General features: G+C 41.0%; 1 protein-coding gene across 5 annotated transcripts in view; it reads right to left on the bottom strand.

Annotated features, from left to right (window-relative positions):
* itpr1b (inositol 1,4,5-trisphosphate receptor, type 1b) overlaps positions 1–21,142 on the bottom strand; it is a 124,681-nt gene that overhangs the window by 54,535 nt on the left and 49,004 nt on the right. For 3 of the 5 annotated variants that reach the window (XM_058051928.1, XM_058052012.1, XM_058052107.1), the window contains exons 7-35: positions 16,420–16,533; positions 12,973–13,043; positions 11,511–11,626; positions 11,060–11,146; positions 10,185–10,343; positions 9,517–9,615; positions 9,262–9,345; positions 9,029–9,175; positions 8,830–8,934; positions 8,661–8,705; positions 8,543–8,572; positions 7,885–8,039; positions 6,191–6,290; positions 5,945–6,105; positions 5,724–5,865; positions 5,483–5,641; positions 5,235–5,407; positions 4,458–4,577; positions 4,184–4,375; positions 3,817–4,068; positions 3,587–3,728; positions 2,989–3,142; positions 2,727–2,920; positions 2,506–2,644; positions 1,843–1,897; positions 1,596–1,761; positions 1,324–1,491; positions 306–377; positions 80–217 (exon numbers count right to left, since the gene is read on the bottom strand). In XM_058051928.1, coding sequence (XP_057907911.1) covers positions 80–217; positions 306–377; positions 1,324–1,491; positions 1,596–1,761; positions 1,843–1,897; positions 2,506–2,644; positions 2,727–2,920; positions 2,989–3,142; positions 3,587–3,728; positions 3,817–4,068; positions 4,184–4,375; positions 4,458–4,577; positions 5,235–5,407; positions 5,483–5,641; positions 5,724–5,865; positions 5,945–6,105; positions 6,191–6,290; positions 7,885–8,039; positions 8,543–8,572; positions 8,661–8,705; positions 8,830–8,934; positions 9,029–9,175; positions 9,262–9,345; positions 9,517–9,615; positions 10,185–10,343; positions 11,060–11,146; positions 11,511–11,626; positions 12,973–13,043; positions 16,420–16,511 — 3,717 coding nt within the window. In that variant the 5' untranslated portion in view covers positions 16,512–16,533. Of the gene's footprint in view, positions 1–79; positions 218–305; positions 378–1,323; positions 1,492–1,595; positions 1,762–1,842; positions 1,898–2,505; positions 2,645–2,726; positions 2,921–2,988; positions 3,143–3,586; positions 3,729–3,816; positions 4,069–4,183; positions 4,376–4,457; positions 4,578–5,234; positions 5,408–5,482; positions 5,642–5,723; positions 5,866–5,944; positions 6,106–6,190; positions 6,291–7,884; positions 8,040–8,542; positions 8,573–8,660; positions 8,706–8,829; positions 8,935–9,028; positions 9,176–9,261; positions 9,346–9,516; positions 9,616–10,184; positions 10,344–11,059; positions 11,147–11,510; positions 11,627–12,972; positions 13,044–16,419; positions 16,534–17,320; positions 17,668–21,142 lie in introns of those variants that run through there. The other 2 variants (XM_058051852.1, XM_058052183.1) reach the window with 2 other exon arrangements.

Below are 21,142 nucleotides of genomic sequence, written 5' to 3'. Positions count from 1 at the left end.
CACACATCTCTTTTTTTTTTTTCTACAAACGTATGCATGCAAGTGACACAACATGAAATCACAAAGGCGCTGAAGGCACCTTCTCATAGGGGATCTGCAGGAGCTCAAGCACCACACAGTGAGCCCCCATGTTCCTCAACAGCCTCTGCTGCTGTTTCTTACTCTTCTTCCCTGAGCTCCCTTCCTGGACACAGAGCTGACTGAGACGGAGCAGAATCTGTACACAAACGCAACACGGCACTTAATGACTTAGCAACTAACAGGCACAATGCAAATAGGGAAAAATACTTGAGAGATGAGGGTACCTCTTTGACTACCCTGTAGTTGTAGTTGCTGCAGCTTTCCGTACTGTTCTTGTCACAGCCAAGTGAATCCCCCTGTAGCACAATGAAGAATGTGTGTGATTACTGCAGACAATTATTTTATTGCAACTGTTTTTAAATACACATTTCAGTTGTATTTGGTAATGGTAATGGTTTTATTTCATTTGAACATGCATCAGATTACAATTGAGTGCATCCCATAATCAGTTCCCAGTTCCACATGTCCAAAAGGAGTAGGAAGAAGCAAAGCTTATTAAATCCTACCCCTCCATCTGGTACTTTTACAATCAGTAATTGTTACATTTGTTCACTTCCTGCTTTCCATAATACTGTTTTTTGTTTTGTTTTTTTAAATAATGTACCTCGTACCAAAGTACGAGGTGATATGACCATCCAATGCCATGATGGGTACCATAGTAAGTGTCTATATAGTCATCCTAAATACATCCTTGTATTTAGCAAACAGCAACTATGGTTTTACAAGGTACAAAATTGATCATTGTCTTACCAATACATACATTTGTTTCAAATACAAACAAAGTACATTTTTATTCTAGCAAAATTCCAGTTAGGACTGTAAAACAAGCCATTAGCCAAACGACATGTTATCCGGAAGCAAAAAAAAAATATCTTTTAAATACACATTTCAGTTGTATTTGGTAATGGTAATGGTTTTATTTCATTTGAACATGCATCAGATTACAATTGAGTGCATCCCATAATCAGTTCACAGTTCCACATGTCCAAAAGGAGTAGGAAGAAGCAAAGCTTATTAAATCCTACCCCTCCATCTGGTAACTGTTACATTTGTTCACTTCCTGCTTTCCTAATATAATTTAATTTTTTTAACTTTATTTTAATTTTATTTAATTTAATTTCTTTTTGTCACGTACCAAAGTATGAGGTGATATGACTATACAACGACACAATGACCATTTTTGAAGGTGTCTCCAAAAATAAAACCCGCTTATACTGTGCTTGTCAGCTGTGAACCTTTTACCTTCTTTTTGTTATCTGACTCTGACGGCCCGTCTCCATCCATTCCGTCTTCTCCTTGCCTTTTGTAGACCCACAACTCGGACTTCTCCACTGTGGATCGCAGCTGGTCAAGGTCCGATTTGATCTGCTTGTAGTTATCCACATCCTGCCTGGTCACAAGGAGCTGGACCTGTGGGTTGATGCAGATGGTGAGGGGTTAAGCGATTCAGTGCAACCTTTCAAATTTGGGGGAGAAATGCAAAGTAAAATCCAACAGTGGTCAGGCCTCCATACCTGCTTAAACGCCATGAGGACTTCCTGCCTCTGACTGAAGTGTCGGAACAGCAAGTGAAGCGCGCCGGACACGAGGGGGGGGTAGTCGTGCATGGTCAGGTGTAGCAGGACTCTCAGGAAGGTACGTCCACCATGGTCATCCAGGTCTAGTGGAGTGTTCTCTTCACTAATGAAACAGTCAAAATTCATTTGTTTTAATTATCTTTAAAGCTATTGTTGACTAGGTATAAGTTGAGATATGATTTACCTTCCTCCAAATATTCCTTCGGCCTGTTCCTCAATATTTTCAAAGTCAAGATTTCCTGGAGAATGTAAAATGTTGATATTTCACATAATTAAAACAAACAGTGGTCCAACTGTCCAAAGCCCTGATTCAACTCTGACTTTATTCCTGAAGCATTGTATATTCATTCATTCATTTTCTACCGCTTTTTCCTCACGAGGGTCGCGGGGGTGCTGGAGCCTATCCCAGCTGTCTTCGGGCGAGAGGCAGGGTACACCCTGGACTGGTCGCCAGCCAATCACAGGGCACATATAGACAAACAACCATTCACACTCGCATTCATACCTATGGACAATTTGGAGTGGCTAATTAACCTAGCATGTTTTTGGAATGTGGGAGGAAACCGGAGTACCCGGAGAAAACCCACGCATGCACGGGGAGAACATGCAAACTCCACACAGAGATGGCCGAGGGCGGGGACCGAACCCTGGTCTCCTAGCTGTGAGGTCTGCGCACTAACCACCAGACCGCCGTGCCGCCGCATTGTATATTATTGTTCTTAAATTATTGAGGCCAATAAAGTGTACCACGCTTCAGAACACTTGAACACTCCCACAATTCCCAAACAATCTGGACTTGATCTTTCAAGCTTGCTTGAGCACGAAATGTTGGTCCCGAGTATCATACCTGCCATGGGACTGGTGACATTATTGGTTCCGTTATGGCTGGCAGCGTTTTCTGCCTGCGGGTTATTCTCATCAAACTCCCGTTTGAAAATACAGAGCAGGCAGGAGATCCTGTAGTCCAGCCGCACATTCAGAATAAACTGAAGAAAAAGAGAAAATATCGTTTGAAAATAGCTCTTGTGTTCAAGTTCCAGCATGAAGTCATCCTTAGATGATCCTTACCTGTAGAATTTCGATGACCTTAAGTTTCGTGTCCATGACCATGATGTCCTCTCTTTCCGGCTCAACCTGGGCTTTAACCACATCGCCCTCTGGCTGATGAGTTGGTGTGGTGTGCAACAGGCTGCCGCCTCGCAGAACTACCTGGGTCATTAGTTCCCCGACTCCATGGATGGACTTCATCACGTTGCTGCCAGCTACACAAACACGTTATGTTATCCGTGATGTAAAAACGGAAATGAAGTCTCCGGAGCAGGAGGCCAACCTTTGTTTTCCTCGCCCTTCTCAATCTTGTTGATGGGGTATGCGGTGCTGACATGGACACAGTCTAAAATGTTCAGCAGTATCTTCGTCAGTCGTAACAGGTCGTTGAAGTTGTAGAAGCCAAAGTATATGAGATTCCTTGCCAGGTTCACGACCTACCCAAGAAGAAGAAGAATATTTGACAATCAGGAGTATACTATTGTAGTATATAGTAGTTGTTTTGCTACCTTTCTTTATTCATGGATGTGTTCTTGGGCAAAACTGAGTGAGTGAGAAGTATGAATGAATTATTTCCTGAAGCCTTCTTCACAGAAACTGAACCTCTCTCCTTGAAGTTGATAAATGGTTGGTTCAGGTGTCATCTTATTGGCACCAATAACCTTGCCTGTGAAGCCCTTTTGGTGCAAAGCAATAATGACATGCGTCCTTACGGGTAACCGTGGTTAACAGAGGAAAATCAAAGATCTCAAGCACCATGGCTTTTTAAAGCTTCAGTTATTCTCACTCAGTCAGGATGACCGAGTCCTGTCCATCCTTTGTTTGATGTTAAATAATGAAATGCAATAGAAAAAAAGGTGACCACAAAATATGTTGATTACCTCAAAGGTCAGTTTGTTTTTCTCTTTATCAGAGAAGGGAACATTTTGTGACACCACCTCTCTCAGGTAGTTCTCCACAAAATCCATGGTGAGACAGAATCGCTCCTTGATCTCATCTCTGGTGGTTCCGTCATTATCATAACTGGCAAGACAAGAGCACAGTCACACAAGAAACAAAAAGCTAGTATGCTCCAAAAAATCCATTAAGCATATTCCCAACAAGAACTCACTCATCAATCGTAATTTGAGACGGGATCTCAGACCACAGACGGGCGTACTTGACGGGCGTGACCTGCTCCTGAGGGTCACGGTCCACATGCATGTGCAGCATGAGGCGACAGAAAGAGGCCCGCAAATCATAGGGCAGGTCCTCGTCAGACATGCAGCGTAGGATCAAGTCCACATCCAGCTGCCCAGAGATCTTGTTGATGGCCAAGTACTGACGGTCCAAGCACATCCGGGCAAAAAGGTTGAGTTGGCACCTATCAAAACAAAATCGTTCCATCTTTTTTTTTTTTTAAGCATTTTCATGGCACACAAGTGTTTTGTTGTTGGTATGACGGAATAAATGTGAGAGTATGTTGGAACATATCTGACCTGTAATAACTGACCACCTCCTGGTCCTCCTTCTGGCCCTCCTTTGCATCCTGGGCCAACTCTCGAACGCTCTTACTCCGTATATCCTTGAAATTGTCCTTCCAGAACAGCCACACCTCCTCTTCATCCTCAGCTTCTACTGGACTGTCTCCATTTGATGCTACTTCAATCTCAAATCTGGACAAGACTAATCTGCCGCACAAGGACATGCACTTTTTGTAAAAGTTGTTTTCAACATAAACCCAAAAAGTAAAAGAGAAATGAGGAGGCTAACTTAGTTTCGATGAGGATGTCAGCGTTGGTTAGATCGAGGACCGCATTACAGATGAGCTCCTGCGTGACCGGGATGGACTTGTTCATGGACACGCAAAGATCTGACAGGTAGTCCAGGAACCTATGAACACGTTACAACAAAAACTACGAATAACTGAGAGACAGTGTCAAGTGTTCAACCATCCTCGGTTCGCAAATTGTCTTAGTGGCACCTGAATAAAAATTTAAAACACCATAACGACATTGACTTGATTAGCCTGAAAACCTATCATGTAGCGCTAACAGCGCTAGCGTAGCGACGACAGTGCAGAAAAAAGGATACAGAGAAATGCATCGACTATGGTTGACTACAACCAGATTACTTCTGATTATATTGGAAATTATAAAGGTGACTATAGGGGTGTTAGTGATTGTCTACAGGGCTCTAATAATGTTAAAAAAAATCAATTTAGAAGGTAATAAACAAGTTTTTTCTATGCTTTAACTACAAAAACATTCAGTTAATTAACTGATTCACTTTTTGCGGTGGGGTGTGGAACCAATTAACCACGATAAACAAGGGATTACTTCATCGAATAACACTCTTTCTCTACAAATCAATGACATAGATGTTTTTAAAAAGAAGCCAGAAAACTACAGCTGAGCAGATTTTGCCAGCTTGTCTGAAGGCGTTCAGGACTATGACATGTTTGGGAACCACTGCTCTAAATAATAGCAATAATATACTGTAATGTACGTAGTCTGTCCAACAGGACCACGCTGCCATTTCATGGCTCACCTTGGCTCCCGGTTCTTCCTCACTAGAGTAACAAATGTGTCTATCTCTGCAGCCGTGATATGTTTCTCCAACAACTTCCTGTTGTTGTGGAGCAGAGCGGTTATTGTGTCTTCCGCAAGGACATCATAGCCGATCTGTTTCTGCATGAAGCGAAACTGCTTGGCAATATATTCCTGTGAAAAGACGACAATAGAGCATCATCAACACGGGAGCAAAGGAGTCGGAGTGAAGCTGCTGCGCCCGCCCACCTGGTTCTTCCTGTAGTCCTGCTGAGAGTGGCGTAACACTCGGTAACAAAGCCTGCAAATGTATCGAAAAGGAGCGTGGCGCTGGTCGCCCAGCTCCTCCAGGCGCAGCATGGGACCGTCACCGCTGTCTGTGAAGGGTGCTTGGAGAAGTTTGAAGATCTGCAAATGACAGTGACTAACTTTCGGACCAAACTGTTAAGAGGAACATTTAAAACCAAAACGTGTTGGGCTTCAAACAAACCTGCTTGAGGATATTCTGCTCTCTCATGAGTTTTTGTCTTTCTCTGTTGGGTTTGTTTACCATGATCTCCAATACATCCTGTCCGCTGTTGGGGATGTCCACCACAAAGAAGACGAGATCTTCCAGAAGCTTGGTGACAAACCTGAAGTGAATGCATGAATGTGAATAATCAAATAAAACAAACAGAACCTTAGTAATGTAGTACTACTATTACAGCATACCTTCTTTCATTCTGCGTTATGGTTCCCTTTTCCAGTTTGCCTGCAATTGATGCCAGAACTTTACTAGCATCATTTGCAAAGTCCAGATCCCGCACCTCTGCTGGTGGTACTGGTACGATGGCGAAGGCCTCCTTGTCTTCTTTCACTGCCGAGGTCCCAATCTGAAGAGATTTCATGGGATGCATACTGTATATGATGAAAAGGTCCCATTGACGCATGAAATGGCCAACCGAGTATTTAACTCACTCTTAACATAACAGGCTTCTCCTCCTCTTTGTCGATGGGGTTGTTGGTGCTGTGGACCCATGTGTTGGTGCACAAGTGCTTCAGGCGTACGTAGGAGCTCCTGGAAGGGAAACAATGAGATGTGTTAAACTTCCCAAGGTGGTGTACGTGTACCCCCAGGTGGGGTACACTAGCTGGCACTGTACCATCTATAAAGCATTTGCATGGAATTTATACTGTAATAACAGAAGACTTAAGATGAAATATTTGTTAAAAACAAAACAAATATTCACAATAACAAGTGCAACGATGTGACATCGTAAGAGTGAGTTATCAGAGAAACAACGCCAAGAGCGACACACTCAGACACGTGCGAGGCGTGAATGCAGATGATCCAGTTAGGACCCCTACAGCATCGTCTCTCCTCCTACTCATAGCCGGCGTGTTCACATGCAGCTACTCCTCGTCTGCACGGGTATCCATGACGCACCGTCTAAACCAGGGGTGGGCAAACTTTTTGACTCGTGGGGTGCATTGATATGACAAAATTTCCGGGGGGGGGCAGACTATATATTTTACACGTAACAGTCCACCTGGTATTATTGTATCTGTAAAATTGTCATGCAATCTGCTATTATTATTTATTATTTTATATCTATATTTAAATATTTTAAAAATAATATTATAATAATTACAATAAAATTAAAATAATTATTATTATTATTATGTAAAATATGCAAATATAACAATACTATTATATATAATTAATATAATAATTAGCATTAATATAATAATTATAATAATCATAATAGTTCTAATAATAATTATAATAATCTAATAATCTAATAATAATAATAATAATTATTATTATTATTATTATTATGTGCTTGTGTCCCTTTTTTCAGGAGCACTTTGTAAACAACAGACCATGTCAAACAACGAAATTGATAAAACCATCAAAAGGTTGTCTCAGGCCATGATGCCAGGTTGTATGTTGAGTTTAAATGAAATACTTTGGAAAGATTGGGCGGGCCGTATTCAAACACTTGGCGGGCCGGATGTGGCCCCCGGGCCGTAGTTTGCCCACCCCTGGACTAAACAGATGGCTAGTGTCGCGTTAATTAGCTAAAGTTTGAGGAGCAGGGTTATTTCAAGTATGGGAGCTATGACCGGTTGGTGGTGTGCAGCCTGCAGGCGCACACTTGACGACGTGACATAATGGGCGCTTTTTAATTTGTGTGCAGGGACATGGATACACGGACCATTGCATTGTTTTCTTTGGCCTCCTACAAAGGAGACATTTTGGTACACAAAGTGTACAGAAAGTATGTGGATGTCACCGACCCGATACAAGCACATGTCCTGCATGTCCATGTGATTCCATGTGACTCAATGAAATGTGATGAAATGTCGTTATGATTAGGAATTTTAAGAGTTTTCCTTTACTGTCCCTGCTCATGTTTCCTTTATGAAGATGCGCAGAAACTTTCCCACACTAAATCATGTGAAATAGGCAATAATGTTGTCAATTGGGGCGCAATATTGCAGTTTCATGCTTGGAGGCTTTCACAGTTGTAATAAATACTTTCGACTTGTCACTTTGCTAGTCCGACTATTCCAACCCATCCAGCTACAATCCATGTAGGGTCAGCGGTGTGTGTCTCAGGATGTGTTCTATACACCATCATGATTTTGAAGTTGTTTTTCATTCGTACCTGGGCACCATGGAGTCCCCGCCTCTCAGAGTGGTGGGGTCGAGTTCAAAGATGGAGGAGATATCCATGCCGTCCGGGACTGGCACAAGGGTGTACATGATTTTCTCCTGAGGGGCCCGCAGACGACCACGTAAAGCTTCATTGTCTGCATCCAGCTGAGTGAAGAAAACGTTCAACGTGAGAGAAGTACACCAGCAACCAGATGACCTCAAGGTGGCGACTTGTGAGAAATGACTTTTTGTAATAGTTATTGCTTATAACAATGATTACACGTGATCATAAACACCTGTTGAGGGTAGTAAACATTTATACAGGTCTGCACAGTGGCGTCTAATAGGCAACAAATCAACTCTGAGGGGTATGGTGCCACCCAGTGGTCGAAGAAGGGACTGCGCTTCTAAATCAAGTCTTAATAATTGAGCCTTTTTTTAAACTTATTGCATAATTTTTGTCTTTGAAATAGATCATTTTATTTTAACATAAATTGCCTTAGTTTTCTGTCTTCAGATACTGTATTATGTAACATTTAACAAATTAAATTAAATAATAATTATTAGCATTACATAATATAATATCATGTTACTATTATTTGCATTATAATCGGTGTCCATCCTCTTGAGGGGCATTTTGTGAACTTGAATTGAATAATGTATAGTACCTGGAAATTAAAGGGTGTGAAGTCCACCACCTAGACGAGACGAGAAGGTCATGGAAGACAGTTCAGTGATCAATAGTGGAAACCAGCATGATGTCGCCAAGCGGTGGGGCTGACTTACTGCTGACCGCTGCTCGACACTCTCCTCTTCAAAGTCAGGATTCACCTGTCAAACACGACACCCATGGAGTAGTTAAGACCCATGAGCAAGGGATTTAGTCCCAATCGTATGTTGATTCGATCATCATAAATACACAACCAATTAGGACAATGTATAAAAAGGCACACACCTCACCCACCTCTGCGGCCAAATAGCAACCAGTTGCCAAATGTTTAAACCTGAACAGGCTGTTCCAATAACCTGCTCCTCCCCGACATGGGTCGTGGTGAACCACCTGGCGAGGGAAACAGCCAATAAAACGTGGATGAGTAATTTTCATCTCACATGCACAGTAGAACATAATACATTTTACACAGCAAGACACTCACCTCTACTTCCCATAGTGCCTTGCTGCTGGTAGCAGAGGTGGCGGACTGGCGCCCCGTTGTTCGGAGGAAAACATATTGCTTCTTCCTGTGGTCGTCACATGTGAGAAATTTCTCCTGCTCTGCATGGAACAACCGGACCACATCGCCCTGCGCATTGCAAACACGACCAGTGAGAAAGTTGCTTTTGTTTACATACGGATGTCACTTAAATGAAGTAAAGGGAATATACCCACCCCCTTCAGGATGGTTTCCTTGTTGTCGCTCCATTTCATGAACAGAACCACTTTCCAGCTTGTGTTGCAATTTACAGAATTAACCTGGATCAGTGACGAGATGCAGAATCATCATCACCAAAAAACAGAAAACAATATAGAATTACACATATCTGTTTGGTGCAATTAACGGATTATGTTGATACATTGTGTTTATAGTCAATGTATGAGGACTAGAAATGGTAATTGATATTTAAAATCATCAGACAATCGCACCTCGTTGCATCCTGGGTTGTCAACCAGCTGGTGGCTGCTGGCATGGAGGGGCTGTCCAGCATTTACGGGGTTAAGGACAACTTTATCTCCAATCACCACCTGGAGGAACATGGAAGAAAAAATGGGTGATACTCATTTTGAAACTTTGGAGAAAAACTCTAAATACAACCGCTCATTTGTGTGCTTTGAATTAGTGAGAATAGATGACGCAATAATAGCTGTATATTTGTACTAAAGACCGCTATTGACAATTTGGTCTTTAAAATAAAGGCTGGTTCCGAATGGCTGGTTTCCTAACCATCACTCCGATCCACAACTCTTGCCACAAAGTCCCATCGGATTCATCTCAGGAGGACATTGACACGGTTGTCCTTGAACCATTTCTTCACTGTCCTGTTGGTACTTCCAGCTCCTTCACACCTTTTCATTAAGGACCCTGATATAGTATCCACAGTACCCACAGAAAATGCTTTTATCATCTTAACGCTCATCTTGGTATCATATTTCCCATTCTTGCTCAATATTAGTGTGGGTCAAAATCTAAGACTACATCAGGTAAATAAACAACATAACTCGACGTGTCAGCTTTTCCTCGTCTTTGGATATTCAAGCATATTTCACGGAAAAAAGTAAAGTGCAAATCTCAGCTAAGTGGGAATTCTACCCACGCTGTCTCCCAGGGAGCGCAATTTGTAGAAAGGCTGGATGTAGAACCAGGATCCCTCATTTCCCGCAGAGTCCAGAGTCACCCTCATGGCATTCTTCTCCAGCAGCGCAGGCAGACGCTTGTTCACCGTCAGGTACTTGTTGCTTTTCAGGTGCAGCAACTTTGGGGAAAGAAACGTTACAAGTTACAGAACAGATGGTGACCATAAATGGCACACGGGACCCAACTGACGATGATGATATTGATTATTTACATTTTTTTTTTACTCCGGAATATCAGAATCAGTATCAGGCTCAGGGAATGAATACTGGTCAGGCCCTACTGTAAACAAAGACTTGTTTGACCATGAAAGGAAATGTGTGTGTGTGGGGGGGGTTCTTCACTGAAAATATGCATCTCCATAAGTGCATGGCATCTATTTATTCTCTTAATTGTGCAAGTATCTTCTTTTGGAGGATGCTTCCCCAAGACCTCTGCAGCAACTAGAATGAGGAACCCATGTATCCACATGAAATGACACTCAAAGATGAAAGAGCAGGTAGTCTGGAAGTGGAATCCAGACCACAAACAAGTGGATTTGGAAATGGTAGAATGTTATATATTTGGACAAAAAAAACAGATTTTATTGCACTAAAGAATAATGTGAATAGAGAATTAAAGCATGTTGAATATAGGTGGTGAACAAATATATTAGCAATTGATGTGAGGAGGTAGGATTACACAAGCACTGCTTCTTCCTACTCCTTTTCAGTCATGGGAAATGTGAATTCTAACATGAAGCATTTCAATGTAAACTGTATGCATGTTTAAACCAATCATTTAAACCATAACCATTCGCAGTCTAGTGTTTGATGATGGACCATATCTCGCACACACCTGAATGACATTCCCATACTGGATGACTGATCCAAGCAACTTGCGGTTCTCGGACTCATTCTGCTTCTTCTCCAAGTCGGCAGCATGCTACAACAAAGGGCGAGATGAACAGCAGCCACAATCACAAAGTCTTACCGACAAATTCTGCTGTCTAAGGAGATCCAACACAAGACCTGGATCAAAAATTCTGCCTCCAACGAGTCCATTTATCTCCGAAAGCATGTCTACTGGAGTATGTGTACCCCAGTCGGTGTAGCTGTGTGAAAGTACTTTGGTATACTTCACTCTCTGATACATGCATGAAAGAACTTTGTTTTAAAATTGAAAGAAGCACCGAGTACGGTTTTACCAACGATGCATCTCTTGTATTGGACCGCATGTGATTGTGCAGTTCTAATCTATATTGTATTTACGTTTACATTTACATTACATGTATTTACAAGGACCTTACATGGAGTTTGTTGAGGAGGACAGTGTCAGTAGTGCTGTTGCCTCCAGGTTTTGCCGCCTTCCAGAACTGCTTTTGTGCAGAGTATCTGTTCATGGGACAGAGTTTGAAAAGGCAGTCTAGGGAGAGAGGACAAGAAAAGCTTAACTTTATTCAAATTAGACGCTGCGTCAAAGTGCTTTACCGCACTACAGAGTATATATAAATAACCCAATGCTAGCGCTACTTTGCAAAGTGTTGATATTTTGCTATGACACACAGTTAATAGACACCGAAGACCTTGAATGGAGCTGACATTGCATTTCCTTTGAGAGGTTCTGTGTAAAACACAGTTAACAACACGCCAGTGACCAGAAGGATGAAATCTTCCTGGTTTATTTGATCATCACAACATCACACAATACCCAATAATTAGTTCACAACAACAAGACCAAACCATAGCTTAATATTACAGTAAAGTCTCGTTATATCGATATCAGTTATAACGAATTACTGCTTATTACGATACTATTTTCATACTATTTATATATATTTATATTTATACTATTATATATATAGTATAATAGTATACACTATTATATATTATATATACTATTTATATTTATATATACTATACTATTTATAGATATCTAAATACAACACAATTAAATACATGTTTTTGTACGCTTGTGTCTTCGTTGGAATAGGTGTGTATGCTATGTCAGTTGGTTCTTCTTTTGCAGGCATGTGTTTGGCCAGCTATGTGGGGCGGGTTGAGCATGACCTGTGAACCAGGAAGTGCGGGAATCGGTGTGTGCTGTGCTCTGGTGGTGGAAGTGTGAAAAATAAAGTTGACTGGAAGCAGCCGTTCGCCGTGTTCTTTTTTGTTTGGTATTGAAATCCTTAAGCAAAGATTGATTTAAGCTGCTCGAGCATTATTGCCCACTTTTAATGCAGTTCGGCGCAGGATCGGATATATCGACAGTCCGGTTATATCGATATTTTTTCCGACTCCCGACAATATCAATATAACGAGACTTTACTGTACTTTTAAAAAACAACACAAATGACAAACTATATACAAACCAATGATTGTTTACACAAAACAATGCAGTTATATGGAATGTTTACTACAAATACACAATACCTTTTTTCACACCAATACTGATAACTTTCTGCCTCTCAATTCCCTCATATTGATCCGATAATTATCGTGAACCCCTACTGAGGGTTCCATACCAGGAGGTCCCAATTAAACTTGACGATCTGGCAAATCTTAAGTAACTTTGATCAAATGTAGAATTCACGCTGTGACACCCCTATTAATACATAATAATTAAATCCAAAATAAGTGGGTGGAGCATAGAGCTCCCATCCAAACCCCTGCAGCGACACGCTCCAAGCAAGAGCAACCAATAGAACTCGGACTTCTGCCCAGGCAAAGCTACTCCTAATGTAAACTAAGGCTCGGGACTTCGGGACTCACCTCTGAATTTCTTGGGGGGGTTGTTAAGGTCGCCTGTGTCAGGTTGAACCACACAGCGGTCATCAACGAGCCTGAGGAAACAGTCATCATGAGTAACATTTCATGACACTATTTTTAAAAATACATTATAAGCGGTACATGAATTAATGAATTGACCTAAAATCTCACATGAAACATGAAATGGTACGTGAAATCAAATGGTTCATGACTTTAAAAGCAAATACAAGTCATGACTGGCTGTCTCGCGACTTAAAAGCGATTGTTTGTTGTTCTACTTTTTGGATATTTACTAGTTGTTATGTCTTTTCTCGTAGTCCACCCAGTTGAGTCCCTGCCATCCAGCCTGGCCCTCTTTGGCTTTTAACAATGGTGCCATTGGCAGACGCTCCCTCCTTTGTTGGTTTTGTTCTACTTTATGTGACTAAGAGACTGTACTGTTTTATAGCTTCATGTGTCTGTATCTGGCGTCCACACCTACACAGCATGTAACAATTCTGTGGGATAAGGTAGTTGTATGACAAATAAAGGATATAAAAAGACATCCGAGGGATCGAAAATGTAGATCAGTAGATTTCAGACTATAATTAAAAAGTGGTAGAGGAGGGATTAAGATAGACTAACAACATTTTCAGCCACAAGTGCCAGGAAAATTATTTGGGAAAAACATACTCACAACTTGGGCTGACACTCGGGAGTCTGATAGAAAGCGTTGTGGCTGTTTTACGATGCACAATAAAGGTGTACTTGATGAAAGATGGGCCGCAAGGTCGAGTCACCGGAAAGAAAATCCATGACAATGTCCGCATACAAGACACCAAACATGTCTGACTTTTCCATTTTTGCTGTTATTGGGTTCATTTTTTTAAGAATGTGCTTCATGCCAATCATAATCCATAATATTTTTGCATTATCATTCATGTTCTCTGAAAACTTGCCAAGAATGACACACTCTGCCAGAGTATATAAACATACAATATGAGCACCTCTGTATTATAAAGCGGAAGATCAGCACTATTAAAACATAATGTTAGAATGCTGCCCACTCATCAATGTGCATTTTTATAACTCCCACAATTCTTTATAACCTTGGCAATAAAGTAAAAAAAAACATGATATGAGCGTCTTCCCTAAACATTACTGTCTATGAGGTTCCATAACCTCTTCTGCAGTTTGATCACAGACTCTCAGGTGCCAGCAGTGGATGTTAAAGCATCTCTCGGGGGGGGGTCACATTCAGCACCTTGCTGGTGCAAGCAACACATGATACAATTACCTTATTTAAGTCACATCCTCTCCTTGACTCTAATGAACCAAAACAGCTTACTGCAGCAGATGCTGGGATTACAAAGCAGAACCGTGGCAGACGCGAGAATTGACAAATGAGCGTTGTCATTGACGCGGTCTTCAAAGGGGGCGTGCATTTGTTGCCATGGCGTTTGACGCACACAAGCGCAGAGTGGGAAAGCATGTTTTCTGAGAGCAAGGAGGAGGGCGGCCCGGTGTGCCCTTTGGTGAGTGGCACACAAGGATGGAGGCCGTGGTATTTAAAAAGACGGGATGGGGGAGCCATCGCAGATGCTGAACTCGCTTTCAGAGGGTAATACCACACTACACATTGGGCCACAAATGGAGATGGCGATAAGAGAAAGGGGGGGGGGGGGGGGGGGGGGCAATAATGGACCGATACACATTTTTTTCCACTTCTGATTAAATCCCCATACCTATCAATAATAATAATAATAATAATAATAATAATAATAATAATAATAATAATAATAATAATAATAATAATAATAACAATAACAATAACAATAACAATAATAATAATAATAACACAATTTGAATATATCCCAATATCTATACTATTCTGTTACCAAACCTTTGTTAGCTTTAATATTATTATTATTATTGTCATTGTTGATTTTCTGTAATAAACTAATAATTTTAAAATACATTTAAAAAATAATTTGTATGACATGTACAAACTTTTAACTTTTAAACTTTTTATTTGTAATTCTGACTTTATGCCCATAATATTTTGACTTTATTCTTGTAACATTGTGACTTTTTCCACAATCTAATTTTCCAAAACATTACAACTTTGTTGATTATTTTGTTTTTCTTATAATATTACGGCTTAATAAAAATAAGTATCTTTAATATTTCAACTATATGCCACATAAATTATATTTTTTATTCTTAATAACGTTTTCTCATTAGATTACAACATTTTCTCTCACTATAGTGACTTTTTCCATTTTTTTTATTCTATAATTTCTTGTTAAATAAATATTTTCAGAGTGTGGTAGAGGCCAATAAGAAAAATGTTGCAAATGTCCCAAAGGCTGCACTTTGGACACCCCTGGCTTAGTGATTTCCTGTCCTCCTCCAGTAACAAGATGCGGTTTAGTATTTACCGCCAAAACAAGGATCTCTGGGAGGACACACTTCCGCTGCGTGAGCTCCAGCGTGCGTCAAAGCATTTTGCGGGCAGCTCGCAGAGAGCCAGCAGGGAGCGATAGCACCTTGACCGTACGTATGTCCAAAAGGTGATAGGGTCAAATATCTAAGCTGACTTTGGCACCCTGGAATGGTCCCCACTGTACTGTAAATAGGGCAATGACATAGAAATAAGGCCAGCATCTGCTGCAAGAGGCAGTAATGTGAACCACTACACTACCCACTTATAATTGATTGTATTCTCAAGTCAAGAACTTGTCTCTACCCATTTTACTGTGGAAGTTGTTATATGGTCATCACGAGTATCAACCTTTGCTTGCGTGTTGTCCTGCATGCACTTCATGACCTTCCTGGATACTGCAGATGCCCTTCCCTATCCGTGCGGGATGAAGGTATTTTCTATGACCCTGCAGCAGGTCCATCTTCAACTCTAAAAGCTCCATGTCGCTCATCCTTAAGAATACCAACTAATGGACTAACCAACTAATTATACAAAGGAACCTCCAAGTGGACTACCTCTAAATGTCCCTTGGAGGTTGAAGCTTCACCGTGTGTGATGTCACGTGACATGTCAGCGTATTGCACATTCTTCCAGCAAACGGCGTGAGATGGAAATGTTGTGAGACCTCAGAGCTCAGAGAGCTCGAAGTTGGCCACAGAAGTCGAAGCGGTCCTGGCTGCTCAGTCATACATGCACGTTTGTGGTCATATGTCCACCGTGAGTAATCAGAGTTGTATGAAACTGTTTCAAAAAGAGGGTAAAAAGGGATATGCGTTGGTAGGCTGCCTCCTGTCAATCATTACAGCAGCACCAATGTTTGGTCACGGTGTTTCTCACGGTGTATCTGGAGCACTCGTGCTCATCACAATCACAACATTACCGAAGAACATCATAAGGGATATTTTTGATCAGCTTTTCAGATTTTGGAATTACAGCATTACCATATGACTTTTGATTGACTTGTACCAGTCTTAATGTGGACTTACCCTAAAGTGCTGATAAATCCACTGGTGGAGCCCTCCGCATAGAGGGAACAAATGTCCCCAATATGGAGGAAACTGGACATTTTATCCGACATGGATCCTCCTGCTTGACAGCCCCTGCAAATCGGCACCAGAAGTAGACAATCAAAATCCAATTATTATATTAAAACACACAATTTGCAAGACATGATCAGACGCTATGGAATAAAAACTAAGTGTGATTTGATCATTTTTGCGTCCAACATTAATGCTCATTCGAGGAAAGGACCAACAATCAATATTGGAGACCATTAAAGTTGGTTAGATAGCTAATGTGATCACTTTTTCCGTGAGCTGACGAATGATAGCCGGACCGCCCAGCCGACCAGGGTGAGGTGGTCAACTCGCCCTGGTCGCCGACACTTGCTAAGGGAGCGTGGAAGAAGTGTCGGCCATCATGCTAATGTGACCCAATGTTTGTTTGTGATGCAGGTTGTTGCCAGGCTGAATAAATGAATGAAAGTCAACATTAATATAGATGTGGAATCAGTTCAGGTTAAGTAGTAGGCAAACTTTTGTATGGTGAGCTGTAGTATGAATTTTAAAATGTGTTTTTTAACACACAAGAAAAGAAATGTGTGTATTTACTGACTGGAATAACAAATTCTACATCGCTCATAACATAGGTAATACGGTAAAAAAAAAATGCTAGCCATACATTTTAGCTAAAACAACTAGAGACATAAAACAACCACGTTTTTGTATAAATCACAAATCACAGACACACAAACACACACACACACACGAAAGCAAGTGTATCGGAGATAAAAACAATGGAAACATGAGCGTGGGCTACTTCCCATCGAGGATGCTGACATCTCCAACATAAAGTAAATCATCCACTGAAAGATGAGCAAATGGTTACCTGGTCTAAAACGAAGTTAAGGCAGCAAAGCAGCAAAAGAAAGCGAAGCCAAACGGGTCAGCGCCGGATCATTGCAACCGTTCTATCCTGGGTTAAGTCCATGGTGGTGGAAGTCCAGGTAGGCAGAGACTGAGCGGCGTTTTCGCTGACAGCTGAGCGGGTCCTCGGCTACAATCCGCTTGCACTCCTCCACGCGTCACCGAAGACCCGCCCCCTTTTGGAGGTATTTATATCGCAGCGGTGCTTTGTGGGAAATGCAGTTTTTTGCAATAATTATCGGCGTTGGCCAGGGGTGTATTTTAAATTTTATTTTTAAATTTATTTTTTAATTTTAAATTTTTCCACAGAGGGCTGCATGGTTTTTGTCTCATTTTGTATTTTGTAAAAAAAAAAAGATATATAAACTATTGTTTTTTTTACAAATAATATCAATATTTCACCTGTTTCTCCTTACATTGTGTCTTTATGCTTTTCCCATTTTTTCTCTTTTCTCATTAGTTCTGTTTTGATCCTGGCCCACAGGCCGCACTTTGGACACCACTGGCATAGGCGTGCCAATTTAGAAAAAAAAACTTTACCGTTCCAATACGTTTCCAGCACTATTCCAGCACTATTCGAAAATATCACATAAATACAACTTATACTCATCATTAATTACATTTTTTAAAATATATTTACTTTTACAAAATATTTCTTTTATCTGTATTTTCACATTTTTCATATTCTCTATTTTTTTGCTACATATTCTCTAGTCTTTTGTCTTGAATTAGAAAATGGTGACACTAAAACAAACATTTTAAGTGTCAATATTGTAATAGTGATTGTGTGAATGAGTTATCCGTATTAGACACGGAGAAGAGGTAGGATTAAATCACCTCTGCTTGTTCCTGATCCTTTTTGGACATGTTGTATTGTGCAACTGTAACGACGTGGATGTAACTTCCTAACCATGCTACATCCGATTTACCGTGTCGTAAAAAACAGAACAATATGGCTGATCTCATGTTCTGTCTTGTGAAGCGGATCCTCTTGGTTCAATAGCTCTTTTTGTCTGATGCCTAGATCACTTTTGTATATGATGTCAAAAACAGAAGCACACTTTGCCTTCCAAAGATGGAGTCATGCTGTGCATGGCAACCGTTGAAAGGGTGCCAATTAAGGACATTTTGCTTGTGTTGTTTATTTTCTATTCCCACAGTTTTCCCAATATTGTCGTTTGACTGTGCTCCTAAGAATTTTCTTTTTTTTTGCTTTGCTGATGAACCAGGTCATTACGGACGCTAGACGCCGTGTGCAGGATTTAGTAACTTCTGCTTGAAGTTTGAGTGATCTGGTTTATTTGCAGCTGACCCACTAAAATCCCAGTGTGGCACCCACTGCTGTAACTGGAGCACACGCCTCCATATACAGTACAGATGTACATTGTGCAACTTAAATAGCGCAGACAGACCTTTCGCTAACGTTTCTATGAAAACAGATAAAAATCTATTTTTCGAGGCGGCGCAGGGGTTAGCGAGTCTACATTTTGACTACTGTATTTTCATCTGTCCTCCATTCCTTTCAATCACTACATCTCGTGGACGCTGAAATCACATGATGCATTCAAAATCAATTCATTCATAGTTCTACAGTTTCCCCACAAACGCTCAAAAGTGTCAAAAATGGAGCGTGACCGCCTTATGCTGCATTTGACACCGAGTGATGTTGACTACGGATCACAGAGTAGTCAGTTGTCATGGATACAGCGTACAAGGCAGGCTATCTCTCAACACAGAGAGGGGAAATGGGTTATAAAAGTGGACGTCAAACCGCTAGTCTTCGGGGGAATTAGGAATTAGTCTTACATGGACACATATCTTTCACACTGACCTCCCCCAAGTGTTTGTGATTTACGTGGGAATAATATGAAGTCGATGTTTTTAAAGCTGCAGCATCTGCAAGCACAACAGAAATACAGGCATGAAAAAAAAACAGCAACCATGAGTGTGGGTGCCCAGATTGTGAAATTCATCACCGTGAATATTCTCAGGCCTTCCCCAGGCAGCCATGTTTGGGCACACTGGCTGGTGGCGGTCTTGTCTTCGTCTCTGATGGTTCTTTGTTTTCACCGTGTTTGCAAACTAAGCCATCTGAGATGTTATGTTGTCTTTTTTTCCCCCTTTTTGGCTGTATTGGTGATTAAGATTGAAATACAAATGGAATCTTGTACATAAGATCTTTACTCCACAGTGTGGTGGACTTCGCTGGTATTTGAGATCTGGGACAGTAGCCCACTAAAGTCATAATGCCGCTGGGAGAAAACAACCATATTAATGGCTTATCTGTCATCATGAGCTAAAATAGCATAGCGTTGCTCGGTTCAGCCATCTCCAAGTGCTTTACTTTTTACGATGTAAACTCTGCTCTGATTGGCGATGAGGAGCATCGAGTGGAGGCTTTCTCAGGGTCAGTGCCGTTTGAGAGGTACCCTACTAGAAGGCAGAACAAGCTGATTGGAATGTGAACTTTCCTAACACGGATCTGCACTGTAAAGTGTATCAGAAGGTCACGCAAACACAAGTCTCATACCTTGTCTCTGTTTCTCAGCCTATTAGCGTGCAGCAACTGCAAATAATAGCATGGCCCTGCAGGGTCGCAGAGTCACAACTTAAGAGGTTTAACTTTAATTCCACCTGATCGCAGGACTTACACAGGGACAAGAGTTTGCAACACATTTCTCAGCCTGTAGCACGGCCTTATTCTTGTTGCTCAACAATGGAACTCACCAACACAAGGCAATGAATATTTGCCTGGCAATCACTATTGCTATGGGAATTCCGGCTTGTCGACCATTGTTACCTATGAAAATGCCAAAATATGCTACTATGCTAATGCTAGCGTGCATATGATCAATGCTAACACCTAGCATGATGTAGCAATGTATACCCATGAAAATAGCAAAAACTGCTACTATGCTAATGCTAGCGTGCTATCAATGCCAACATGTTAATGTTAGCATGCTAACACCTAGCATGATGGTGTGTTTATATACAGAATGTATACCCATGACAATAGCAAAAACTGCTACTATGCTAATGCTAGCATGCTATCAATGCCAACATGTTAATGTTAGCATGCTAACACCTAGCTAATGCTAGTGTGCTATTAATGCTAACATGTTAATGTTAGCATGCTAACACCTAGCATGATAGTGTGTTTATATACAGAATGTATACCCATGACAATAGCAAAAACTGCTACTATGCTAATGCTGGCATGCTATCAATGCTAACATGTCAATGTTAGCATGCTAACACCTAGCATGATGGTGTGTTTATATACAGAATGTATACCCATGACTATAGCAAAAACTGCTAGTATGCTAATGTTAGCATGCTAACATCTAGCATGTACTGGGTAGGCTAAATGTTCTAAATAAGTACTCAGCCTGAAATGCCGTACATTTAATTTCCAATGTAAAGAAAAAAAACAACACATGACCAACACGTGCTGGGGGAACAGCTAGTTTTGTAAGTGATGTTGCTGAATTATTATTATTGATACAATGTGTATGCTGATACTCTAACAAGAGACCGGTCACACCCCCGTCTTGAGTGCAGTACACCATGGCAGCACCCTGGTTTAACATAGCCAGTGTCCTCACTAAAAATAAAAGATAATTATGCTGGAATAATGGTGTACATATTCCCATCGGAAACAGACTGATTAGACCTGGGTTATTCTAATTAGACCAGGTGGTTGTGGGGAAACTACTACTTCGATTTAGTGCTGCATATATAGATTATGTAAAAAGAAGCTTGCATATTCCTTAGCACAGACCAC

The sequence above is a fragment of the Doryrhamphus excisus genome, chromosome 1 (assembly GCF_030265055.1).
Source record: "Doryrhamphus excisus isolate RoL2022-K1 chromosome 1, RoL_Dexc_1.0, whole genome shotgun sequence".
NCBI lineage: Eukaryota > Metazoa > Chordata > Actinopteri > Syngnathiformes > Syngnathidae > Doryrhamphus > Doryrhamphus excisus.
The sequence above is the reverse complement of the archived record's forward strand: the minus strand, read 5'-3'. Positions and strand labels throughout refer to the sequence as shown.